Source organism: Rhinoderma darwinii, chromosome 10, assembly GCF_050947455.1.
Source record: "Rhinoderma darwinii isolate aRhiDar2 chromosome 10, aRhiDar2.hap1, whole genome shotgun sequence".
NCBI classification, from domain to species: Eukaryota; Metazoa; Chordata; class Amphibia; order Anura; family Rhinodermatidae; genus Rhinoderma; species Rhinoderma darwinii.
In genome coordinates, this window is record NC_134696.1 from 40,004,969 (window position 1) to 40,018,194 (window position 13,226).

The 13,226-nt window shown below is 44.4% G+C and overlaps 1 protein-coding gene across 3 annotated transcripts in view; it reads left to right on the top strand.

Annotated features, from left to right (window-relative positions):
• The first annotated feature begins 8,713 nt into the window (after positions 1–8,713).
• Positions 8,714–13,226, top strand: part of IL18 (interleukin 18) — a 43,303-nt gene continuing 38,790 nt past the window's right edge. For all 3 annotated transcript variants that reach the window (XM_075838780.1, XM_075838781.1, XM_075838782.1), the window contains exon 1: positions 8,714–8,785. In XM_075838780.1, coding sequence (XP_075694895.1) covers positions 8,767–8,785 — 19 coding nt within the window. In that variant the 5' untranslated portion in view covers positions 8,714–8,766. The remainder of the gene's footprint in view (positions 8,786–13,226) is intronic.

Genomic DNA, 13,226 nt, shown 5'->3' on the forward strand with positions numbered 1-13,226 from the left:
TGTGTAAGTATGGCCTTTTTCTGTGTTTTTGTGCATATATGTCCCCTTGTTTTTATCGGTTTGGTTTGTATATCAGGAACAATAAGTTCCAGTTAGGGAGTTAGGGACTCGCAAGTCTGGGGATCCTTGTCGTGGATTGCGAGCTTGCGTCCTTTTGGCCAAAATGATTACTAATACCCCAGGTATTTTTCATTCTTACTGTTAAGGATCTGCCAGGCACAGCTTCTGTATCCACGCCCATAGGTAATCAGTCTGCACCTGCTTCTATGTCTGGGAGACTGACTCCATCTTCCACCACTCAGGATGGCAGGCTTAGGAGTGGGAGAGCCTATCATAGCCTGGCCAGACGGAGCTAGCTCCCGCCCTCTGTCTATTTATACCTGCCTTTTCTGTTCCTCCTTGCTTGTGATTCTTCTCATTTGGTTTCCTGGCCCTGCTGCAGCTTCTTGATCTATTTTGACCCTGCTTCATATTGACCCTGGCTTACTGACTACTCTCCTGGTCTGCGTTTGGTACTTCGTACACTCCTGGTTTGACTCGGCTTGTTCACTACTCTCCTGCTCTGCGTTTGGTACCTCGTACACTCCTGGTTTGACTCGGCTCGTTCACCTCTCTTGTTGCTCTCGGTGTTGCCGTGGGCAACTGCCCCTTTTCCCTTGCTTCTGTGTACCCTTGTCTGTTTGTCTGTCATGCACATATTGAGCGTAGGGACTGTCGCCCAGTTGTACCCCGTCGCCTAGGGCGGGTCGTTGCAAGTAGGCAGGGACTGAGTGGCGGGTAGATTAGGGCTCACTTGTCTGTTTCCTTACCCCCGTCATTACACTTACTTATATTTGCTTCTTTTGGACACAGCCGGGTCTTTGATGCTGGGAGAGTATGGTGTGCTGTTGTTTGGCATAGCAAGCAGGGTAGCCCGCTCAATGTATTATCAAGGCGTCACAAATAGGCTTTTACCTGGCTATACACGCTGCGCCTCATGACTTACACACTATCCCTCCATGTTTCACACACTTGCACCCCATTATTCATTTATTTCTATTTAGGCACTTTACTCATTACTGCCCCCTATATTTCACTTATATTATTATCACTTGCACATACACTATTCATGCACTATTCATGCACCACACGCCACTCCCCTCAATACTAGTGGGAGTGGCTATTATTATTTAATGCACCTGTTCACTCTCCTTCATCAGCGTTTCTGACCTGTCTGTGTCCATTTGTAAGTATGGCCTTTTTCTGTGTTTTTGTGTATTTATCTATGGGGGTGGCTTTATCTACAGGGGGGGCTTTATCTACAGGGGGGCTTTATCTACAGGGGGCTTTATCTATGGAGGGCTCTATCTACAGGGGGGCTATATACTAGGGTGGGCTATCTATGGAGCACCATATACAGGGGTGGGCTATATCTACAGGGGGCCTATATACAGGGTTGGGCTATATATGGAGCACTATATACAGGGGTGGGCTCTATCTACAGGGGGGGCTATATACTGGGGTGGGCTATCTCTGGAGCACCATATACAGGGGTGGGCTATATATACAGGGGGGCTATATACAGGGGTGGGCTATCTATGGAGCACTATATACAGGGGTGGGCTATATCTACAGGGGGGCTATATACAGGGGTGGGCTATCTATGGAGCACTATATACAGGGGCGGGCTATATCTACCGCGGGGGCTATATACAGGGGTGGGCTATATCTACAGGGGGCTATATACAGGGGTGTGATATCTATGGAGCACTATATACAGGGGTGGGCTATATCTATAGGGGGCTATATACAGGGGTGGGCTATCTATGGAGCACTATATACAGGGGTGGGTATATCTACCGGGGAGATATATACAGGGGTGGGCTATCTGTGGAGCACTATATACAGGGGTGGACTATATGTGGAGCACTATATACAGGGGTGGACTATATTAACAGGGGGCTATATACAGGTGTGGGCTATCTGTGGAGCACTATAGGGGGAGCTATTTGTGGGACACTATATACAGGGGTGGGCTATATGGGGGCACAATCTATGGGGGGCACTATCTACAGAGGGCTCTATGGGGGGCACTATCTATAGGGGGCACAGTGTGTGTGTGTGTGTGTGTGTGTGTGGGACACGATGTATGGTGCTATTATAATTAGAGGTGCAGTGTATGGCGCTATTATATTTAAGAGCGTAGTGTGTGGTATAATGAGAACTTTATCTTTGTTTATAGGTGTAGAAATGTTGGAAAAGTGAGAATCTGAAGACATCTGAGCGGCAAACTGCAGAAATGGGCTGTGACCGGGAGAAGTCATCATAGAGGTCTGGACCAGATGGAGAAAAAGAACTAGAATCTGAGATGTCACCGGTGAGTCACTTAATGTAAATGTTTATTCTGTCTCTAATCCGCACTGTATGATCTGCAGCGAGATGATTATGATATGATTTATTTTTTGTGAAACAGAAACTCCCAGCATATCCTTATCATTGTTCAGGCCATGCTGGGAGCTGTAGTTTTACGCCGTACATATCTATACGGCAGGGGTTGCACTAAATTGAGTTGTATTTGTGCTGGTGTTGTATTTATGTACTGAGCTTGGTTCTGGTGTTGTGTATAGAACTATATTGCTTGTAAAATGTACAAATGTTTTTATGCTAGAGTTACATAAAAAGAAATGTGGAAAATAAATGACACGTCATTTATTGGTAGAGAAAACAAACACGGCGAGGGGGAAGGAAATGTCGGGAAATAGGTGGGGGGGGGCGCCAAACTGAATCTTTGCCCCGGGTGCTGGAGAACCTAACTACGCCTCTGAATGCAACCTATACCTACTGCATGTAATTCCATTACCTGGACATATGGTCGGCCTTAGGGGTGTACGACCTGTGCCATTGCACAGGGCGCATCACTCCAGCAGGTGGAAGGGGGTGCTGTGCTGGCTCCCTTCCCCTGCTTGTTTCAGAAACGCCGGGGCCCGGCGACTCAGCAGCTTCCTTTCCGCCCGGGCGCTTCTTCTCTCAGTGGCATTGCTGCCGCTATAGAAGCCATAGTGGCTGCTAGCGGCAACACGGGCATGAGGGTGCCCATGCTGTCTGTCAGGAAGTCCCCACACTTGGCCGCCGGCGCCGCTAGCAGCCACTGTGGCTGCTACAGTGTTAGCGACGCCACATTCAATAGTATTTGCATCCTTAGGACAAAGATACTATTGAACACTATAGCAGGCCAAAGTGGTACCTCCCTGCTCTTCTATCTACTAACGCCACTGAAGGAGAGGAATCCCCGCGTGGCCGGGGATTCCGCTCCAGAACGGAACGCTTGATGTCTCTGTTCATATATAGACAGTGACATCAGAGGCAACTCCTGATGTGGAATCCCTGGCCACAGTGTTCACGATGGCTGGTGATTCGGTTCCAGGAAAAGCCCCTGATGTCACTGTGCATAAATGGAAAGAGACATCAAGTGCTTCGTCCAGGAGCGGAATCCCCGGCCGCAGGGGGATTCCGCTCCTTCAGGGAGCTACAGTGGCGCTATGTACAGGAAAAGGGGGTGCTATTTACAAGGGGGCTCTATGACACTTCCTAAGGGGGGGTGTGGCACTACCTACAGGGGGGGTGGCACTAACTACAGGGGATCTGTGTCACACTACCTACAGGGGGCTGTGTGGCACTACCTACAAGGGGGCTGTGTGGCACTACTTACAAGGGGGCTGTGTGGCACTACCTACAAGGGGCTGTGTGGCACTACCTACAAGGGGCTGTGTGGCACTAACTACAGGGGGCATATGTGAGTGGCGGGCTGATGGTCATTTTACTGTGAGTAGGGGGCTGATGGTAATTTTACTGTGAATGGCAGGCTGATGGACATTTTACTGTGAGTGGCGGGCTGATGGTCATTTACTGTAAGTGGCGGGCTGATGGTCATTTTACTGTGAGTGGGGGACTGATGGTCATTTTACTGTGAGTGGGGGGCTGATGGTAATTTTACTGTGAGTGGTTGTTTTATTGTGGGGGTGGGCCAATGGTTATTTTACTGTGAGTGGAGGGCTGATGGACTTCAAGTGGTTTCCACCTCTGACCTCCAATTGAAAATATGAGGCAGAAAATACCTTGTTTGGAGTGTGAGTGGCGGGCTGATGGTCATTTTACTGTGAGTGGAGGAGTGATGGTCATTTTACTGTGAGTGTTGTTTTTTTTGTGAGTGGCGGGCTGATGGTAATTTTACTGTGAGTGGGGGGTTGATGGTCATTTTACTTTGAATGAGGGGCTGATGGTCTTCAAGTGGTTTCCACCTCTGACCGCCAATTTAAATTAATAGGAGGCAGAAAATACCTGCGGTGCTCGTTTGGAGTGAGAGTGGCTGGCTGATGGTCATTTTACTGTGAGTGGGGGGCTGATGGTCATTTTACTGTAAGTGGGGGGCTAATGGCTATTTTATTGTTAGTGGCGGGCTGATGGTTATTTTACTGTGAGTGGAGGGCTGATGGTCATTTTACTGTGAGTGTTTTTTTTTATTGTGACTGGCGGGCTGATGGTAATTTTACTGTGAGTGGGGGGCTGATGGTCATTTTACTTTGAATGAGGGGCTGATGGTCTTCAAGTGGTTTCCACCTCTGACCGCCAATTTAAATTAATAGGAGGCAGAAAATACCTGCGGTGCTCGTTTGGAGTGAGAGTGGCTGGCTGATGGTCATTTTACTGTGAGTGGGGGGCTGATGGTAATTTTACTGTGAGAGGCGGGTTGATGGTCATTTTACTGTGAGTGGCAGGCGGATAGTCATTTTACTGTGAGTGGCGGGCTGATGGTCATTTTAAAGTGAGTGTTTTTTTTATTGTGAGTGGCGGGTTGATGGTAATTTTACTGTGAGTGGGGGGCTGATGGTCATTTTACTTTGAATGAGGGGCTGATGGTCTTCAAGTGGTTTCCACCTCTGACTGCCAATTTAAATTAATAGGAGGCAGAAAATACATGCGGTGAATGTTTGGAGTGAGAGTGGCTGGCTGATGGTCGTTTTACTGTGAGTGGGGGGCTGATGGTCATTTTACTGTGAATGGCAGGCTGATGGTCATTTTACTGTGAGTGGGGGGCTGATGGTCATTTTACAGAGAGTGGGGGGCTGATAGTCTTCAAGTGGTTTCCACTTCTGACCTCCAATTGAAATTAATACGAGGCAGAAAATACCTGCGGCGTTCGTTTTGGTGTTTTTTTGCTTGCGTCTTTTGCATTAGCTTCAACACCTTAAAGGGAATGTGTTGCCAGCAAAACATGTTTTTTTTTTTTTAGTTAAACAGTTGGATTCAATTTATAATATTTCCCAGCACTGGTCACTAGATGGAGCCATTCCCAAAATTGCAGCATTGCATGTGGTAAAGCAACCACATTGCTTTATGCTGCAAAATTGGGTAAAAATCCCTCGCTCTAGTGAGCTCTCAGAATCCCCCCCTCCTTTATCCTGGCTAGTGCCGAGAGAAACGAGGGGTTTGAACGGTCTAACCTCCTACACTGTGTGTCGCCATTTTTTGAGCTAACACACAGTGTAGTAGGTTTACATACAGTAGTAAACACACACTGAAACACGAACATACATAGAAATAACTTACCTGCTCCAGTCGCCGCTGCTCCCTCCGGTCCATGCGCTCCGTCTGCTGCCGCTGCTCCATGTGCACAAGTCCGGAAGCCGCGACCGGAAGTAGTAATCTTACTGTCCGGCCGCGACTTCCGGTCCACAGGAAAATGGCGCCGGACGGCGCGCATTTCAAATTGAACTGTGTGGGAGCGGCGCATGCGCCGTTCCCACACAGCGGCGTACACGATAGTGGATGGAACGGGCCCCGTTCGCAGTCCCTATGGGACTGGAGCTGCCGTATTCCATGTCTGTATGTGTCGTTAATTGGAAAAAAAAATGGCAGCCCCCATAGGGAAGAAAAAGTGTAAAAATAAAAAAAAGTAACACACAAACACACAAATTAATCCAAACGTTTTTAATAAAGCACTAACATCTTTAACATATTAAAAAAAATTTTGGGGTGACACTGTTCCTTTAAAAACACACCAAAAAAAAGTTAAATAACTCGGTCAATTCAAAATCTGCCTCAAAATTCCTGAGAAATAACACACAGACGCTGCTGGTATGCTCAAAATACTCCTCTGGGGGTTTATTGCCAAACGCAATTTCAATAATATCATTCAAAAGGGGTGTAAGCTTGAGGTTAACCAATCAGAGGCAATGTGACAATAACTCTTATTCTGCCAATAGCAGACCATAAGACTATTTCAAATACATAATTATAATTCTTCATTAAAATGCTGACATCAGGTAACACCTGGAAAGAAGCGTACAATAGAGTGGTGTTAGATGTTCTTACCCATGAAGGAGTTTGTTGCGATAACAACAAATAGTTGCAATTTATGTCTGGCCATTCAGCCAACCCGCTAGCCATGGATGCATGAAGACCACACAATGAACACAAAGAGATGACACATTTCTTTGAGACTTGAGCAGAACTATGTAGAGGAAAGGTCATTAAAATAATGGAGAATAAATATCTTCGTAATTCGGAATCCTGCTTGATAGTTCATAATGTGATTTAATACAGAGAATATAAGCAAATGCACCATCCTTCACAATACCCTGAGGGATTATGAGCCTGTTATTTTCTTGTTTTATATTTTACACTTTGGTGTCTAATACCAACAATCCCAAACAATAAGGTAGGATATACTATGCCATAAATGTCAGACTGGTTAGGGTCGACCACTGATCTTCAGAATAGGAGGACCCAGTCCGTGTTCCCAGTCAAGAGGTGTGAACATACAATGCTGTGAACAAGTATTTGCCCCTCACATGATTTCCGAATTCTTGCTAATTTGTTTGTTTCAGATCATCCAACTAATTTTAATCTAAGATAAAGACAACACGAGTAAACACAAAATGCAGCCTTGAAATGATAACTTCATTTATTGAGGCCAAGATTTATTCAAAACCTATATCACCCATGTGAAAAAGTAATTGCCCCCTAAACCTAATAACTGGTTGTGACCCGCTTGGCAGTAACAACTGTATTCAAATGTATATGATAACTTGTGATGAGTCTTTTTCATCGCTATGGCGGAATCTTGGTCCACTCTTCTTTGCAGAATTGTTTTAATTCGGCCATATTTGATAGTTTTCGAGCACGAACTGCCCGTTTCAGGTCTTGCCACAGCATCTCAATAGGATTCAAGTCAGGACTTTTAGATTCGGTCACTCCAAAACCTTAGGAAAATTAATCGAAGTGCATTATAAATATTATTTTTAGTAAATGTAGTATTTGGCTTTATTTAGAGTTCCCCACCATTTTCTTGGGGTAATAAGTCACACCCCCTTGTTATGACACTGTATATTCCTTATGGCCACTGCTCCCGTCCATAATATGGCCGAGGATGGAGGAGCATGTGACTGGATACGTCCCTCTGCATCCTCCATTGTAACACACTGTGCCTGCGCTAGTTTACAGGATGCACTGTGTTACAATGAAGGATGCAGAGCCATATTGGAGACCTCTAGTTAAGACTTTTAAAAGGGCACTCTGTCTGGGAGAATTATAAATGCTCATTTCAATGAGAGTTACGGAAATAGTGTAGTACAGTGAGCCTTGTTTCTGTAATTCCCGGCCACCTTACCACTGATTTTCCAGCGGCTGCCTCACCAGTTGGGATGGGAAGGTGAGACCAGCATCTATCAGACATTTACGGCACACCTGCGGCTATGCCATACTGTAAATGTCTAAGATAGCAATACCCCTTTAAAAGGATCACCTGAAAAAGTTGTCACAACTCATGTTCTTGTCTCTCTTTCCTAACTTCAAAGGTTAGGGTTTATTGCGTTATTGCGGTGTTGAGAACTGTGAGTGGAATTTACCAATGTTTCTACTCCAGTTTTCTAAAATGTGAAATTCTGAAATTGCGACTTCTGGGTAGTTTGCACCGACCTTGAAGCTTTTAAAAAAAAATTGGGCAGAGCTTAGTGGAAATGCGTTGGCCACCTGCAGCTTGACGCATTTATTAGAATTTACACCAGAAGCTGGTGTAATTTATAGTGGAAATAAACGTGAGCTACTGGCTGGTGTAGATCTCATTCAGTGGCTAATAGACTGCTGAAGATGCGACATATTTACTAAGAGTCATGTGCTTCTTAATAAATTTGTCATATCTTAGTGCTTAGTGTCCTTTTACACCGGCCAATTTTGGCTGTAACAACGAGTGGCGATCAACGAGACAGCTTACTAATCGGCGCTCGTTTGCTCCTTCACTTACAAGGCGCTATGAGCTGTAATGAATGGGGACGAGCACTCGTTACTACGATCGCTCATCCCCATGTATTACCATCATGTCAGCAGTACATCTCCCTGTTTACACAGGGAGATGTGCTGCCGACAACGATAATATTTTCTGTTGCAGAAACTATATGATCAGCTGGTGAACGAGTGCTCATCGGTTGATCGTTGCTCTGTTTACACAGGGCAATGATCGGGAATGAGCGTTCTGTGAATAATTGGGCCATGTAAAAGGGCCTTTACTCAAGCTAGATTCTTAATAGACTGGCAGAATCTTAAATAAATCTCTGCATGTCTTGATTTACTTGGTGCTGCAGAGTATAGAAACCTTTGCCAGGACTTCCCTTATTCTGGGAAATGACCACGTGATATCGGCATCAGAAGTGAACTCAAGTGTGTAGTCCAGTGGGTGGTACTACGCACTTGTGCTAAATCTGACTTGCGTGAAGCACCATAAGCAAAGCCATGGAAATGATTGTAGAAGGTAAGTGTCAACTGGGACTCGTGTAATTCTAATGCATACAGTATCTAAACGTTTATTCTTACTATAAGGGAAGTAATTAAAAACAGGCGTAGCTGATACACTAAACCAGACATCAGAATGCAGTTCAACAGCTTTGTAGTCTCTTATTTGTTTTCCTAATTTTCTTCGTCTCACCACTCTTAAAGGGACAATAAACCTAAAGTCTGCCTTAATCTACATGTGCTGTACAGATACATACAATTAATTGTTTCCCTGTATCAGCCGTTAAAGGAATATGAAAGTACTGTATATAGAAGGATTTGGGTGTAATTATTCATAATAAACTAAATTATGTCACACAATGCCAGTCTGTTGCATCAAAAGCTAACAAGATATTGTTTTGTATTTAAAAAGACATTGCTTCTAGAAAAGAAAGTATTTTTTTTACCCCCTTATAAAGCCCTGGTATGAAACTTGAATATCTAGTCTAATTTTGGGCACCAGTCCATAAAAAGAGAGCTGGAGAGAGTTCAGAGAAGAACAAACAAATTAACAAGATGTATGGAAGATTTCAGTTATGAAGAAAGGTTATCTAAACTAAATGTATTTACCCCAAAGAAGGAGGAGGCCGAGGGGGTTATATGATATCTTTATATAAATATGTAAATGGCCACTATAAAAACAATACAATAAGTTTTCATATTTGCAGATTGTACAGAGAACACAGGGTCTAGTACTGCGGTTAAAGGAAGTGCAATTTAATCACAAAGTGTGGAAAGAATTACTTTACTATTTGAACCATAAAGTAAGGCCCCATGCACACGAACGTGCTTTTGCGGTCATAATTCCCCCAAAAATCCACTGGTGAATTGCGGCCCCATTCATTTCTATGGGCCCATGCACACGACCGTGGTTTCCACTGTGCGTGCATGGCCCAGGAACCTGGACCGCAGAAAGAATGGACATGTCTTATTAAGGCCATGTTTTGCGGTCCAGGCTCATAGAAATAAATGCACGCGGCCATGTGCACAGCCCGTGACTTGCGGGCGGCCCGTGGGTGACCCACCACGGCCGTCCGACCCGAAAATCACGGCTGTGCACATGGCCTAAGGCTCTGTTCACAAATCCGTTACTTCTTTTCTCTCAGGCTTCAGTTGCTTTTTGATGGTCAGAGTAGTGTAGCATGCTGCAGTATTGTATCCAGCAAAAAAACAACTAATACTTGACAGAAACAGAACTGAGCCATTATGTTAGGCCCTGTTCACATCTGCGTTGGAGGCTCCGTTAGGGGCATCCGTAGCAGATTCCCCCAAAAATACCAGAAATAATAGCGCAGCATGCTGTGCTATTGCTTCCAGTAAATTAACGCCCCCCCCCCCCCCCCCGACGGAACCCATTAATGTCAATGGGCTCTGTCGGATGCCGGTTATCTCCATTGTTCAATGGAGCCTGCGCTTCTGGCATTTTCGTTGTTCTGCTCTTCTGACAGAGCAGAACAATGGAATGCCGAATACAGATGTGAACAGGGCCTATAGTCAATGGAAAAGAACGGATCAGTCATAACTGCTCATGGCGGATCTAACAGATCCATCATGGCCCCTGTAAAAATTAAATTTATGACGCAAGTCCGACACAGCCTTATGGAGCATGTTCCCACAGGATTTGGAAATAGCTATGTGTTTACGTCATAGTCACTACGCCATTTATAGAGCCACAGATGTAGTTTATGCTGATGCTGGTGCTGTAGTTCAGTTTTTATTTTCAATTTGTGGTGTTAGATGGGTATTTCTACCTGCTGGTGGCTTTGATAGTGAACCAAGTCCAGTGTTTAGCACAACTGGATTACTAGTGTTTTAAAATATCATAATATTTGAAATTGTGCCACCCTGTGGGAAGCGCAGCCATGTCTTTGAACTGCATAGTGGTATGGTCAGCAACTTTAGTTGCATATTGGTATGGTCAGCCAAAGCCCTTATTATTCCAGCCAAAGGCTGTCAGGGAATGCTGGAAATTATAGTTTTAGGACAGCTGATGTGCCAAAGATTGCTGACCCCATAGTCCACTGTCGTGTCCTGTTCTTTAGCAGCTAACCTGTCATCACAAAAGGTGTAGGGGTGCTGCGATTCCAATGCAAAAATTGCAATCAGAAAAAACAACTTTTTTGGGTTTAAAATTCATGAAACGTTAATACTCCCCCCCCCCCCCCCCCCCCCCGGCGTTGTCATAGCCGAGAAGCGCTTGCTTGGCTGTTTTCGTAACTCACATTGAACAGAATTGTTGTTACAGAAACAGCCTAGCAGCACTACTCATCTGTTTCTGGAATGCCATTGTACAGAATGGAATGAGTCGCACATGCGTGACCCTATCTCCACTAATCCACTCCCTCATTCTACGGCCAGCAGGTGTCGCACCAGGCGAAACAGGTATTGGGAGATCCCCGTTCTTAATATTGGTGCGGGTCTAAGAGGTGGGACCCGTATCTATCAGACATAAATGTCTAAGATGGAAAGAACCCTTTAAGGCAATCTATGTATCATTCCGTCTGTAACCCTATCCTAATCCTCTTCTCCCAGTACTCAGCAGCACCCAGGCTGCTAGATGAATTACCCTTATCCTACCCCTACCATAATCCTGCACTATAGCAACTGAGCAGTAGCTTCATGACTCAGCTGCACATAACACTAAGCTGCATTAATGAGGCTCTGTCACCACATTATAAGTGCCTCATCTCCTACATAATGTGATCGGCGCTGTAATGTAGGTAACAGTTGTTTTTATTTTGAAAAACGATCATTTTTGACAATTCTTTTTAATAATAATAGACAACTGGGCGTGTTTTTACTTTTTACCAATTGGGCGTTGTGAAGAGAAGTGTATGACGCTGACCAATCAGTGACCAATCAGCGTCATACACTTATCATTGTTCCAGCCCATTGTTACAGTGTGATTGTGAAGTGAAAGAAGCTGGGCTGGAACAATGAGAAGTGTATGACACTGATTGGTCACTGATTGGGCAGCCTCATACACTCCTCTGTACAACACTCAGTTGGTAAAAAGTAATAACACGCCAAGTTGTCTATTAAGTAGCTAATTAGCATAAATCTAAAATTTCTCATAACTTTGTATAAATTATCTACAGGGGGAAGGGTGGCACTATCTACAAAGGGTGTGTGACACTATCTACAGTGGGGCTGTATAGCACTGTCTACAGGGGGGCTGTATGGCACAATCTACAGGGAAGGGCTGTATAGCACAATATACAGGGGAGAGCTGTATAGCACAATCTACAGGGGAGGGCTTTATGGCACAATCTACAGGGCAGGGCTCTATGGCACAATCTACAGGGGAGGGCTGTATGGGACAATCTACAGGGGAGGGCTGTATGGCACAATCTACAGGGGGGCACTATATACAAGGGGGGCTGTGTGTGGCACCACGGGAAGGGGGGTTGGCCAAGTCAAAAGTTTGCTATGGATCCCAGTCTTTCCTAGTTACGCCCCTGCCTATACCTCTTATTGTTAACCCCTTAGTTACAGGGACAATTAGAGCCAGGTGGGGGAGGGTCGCATAGGTAAGCCTGAGTGAATGTTATTGTATTTCATATGTGTAATTAGGTACTTGGGTGGGTACTGGTATAGGAAATTATTGTATGGGTATTGTTAATTTATTGTTGATAGTGTTCCACGTGTAGTATTAGTATACTTAAAGGCTATGTACACCTTTGAAGACATTTATTTTTTTAATATACAGATCAGTCAGTGTGATTAGTGTAACTTTGTAAATAGATTTTATTAAAAATTCGTTTTACTTTTTGGAACTACAGGTGTTCTGTATTCTCTATACAGAACAGCTGTATTGCTTGTTTTACACTGAATCCGTCAGTCCCGCGGACCTGACGGGCCCTGTGTCTGCAAGTCGTGCGTATCTGTGACACGAAGGATCTACCGGTAAACGATCACATCTAAATTCATAACTTAGTGAAAGCAAACGATGAAAAGCAAACAATACAGCTGTTCTATATAGAGAACTATATCTCCAACGTAAAACAAATTTTTAATAAAAACAAATTAGAAAGTTACACTAAACATACTGACTGATCTATTTATTTAAAAAATAAATAAAAAAAAAGTGCCTTCAAAGGTGAACATAGCCTTTAATATATATTGAGAGTTATTATGTGTATTGAGGTATACTGATAGTACACCGTGTTTATATATATCGTGTCACATACTATGTTTTATATTTTGTGTTAGTAATAAACCTCGTTTCATTTACTATACACTTGTAATGTGAATCATCGCGTACAAACTTAGTTAGGCTTCGTTCACATCTGCGTCAGGGCTCCGTTCCGATATCCTGTCTGAGCTTTCCGTCAGAACGGAGCCCTGACTGACACAAACGGAAACCATAGGCGTTTCCATCACCATTGAATTTCACGGTGACGGATCCGGTGCGGATGGTT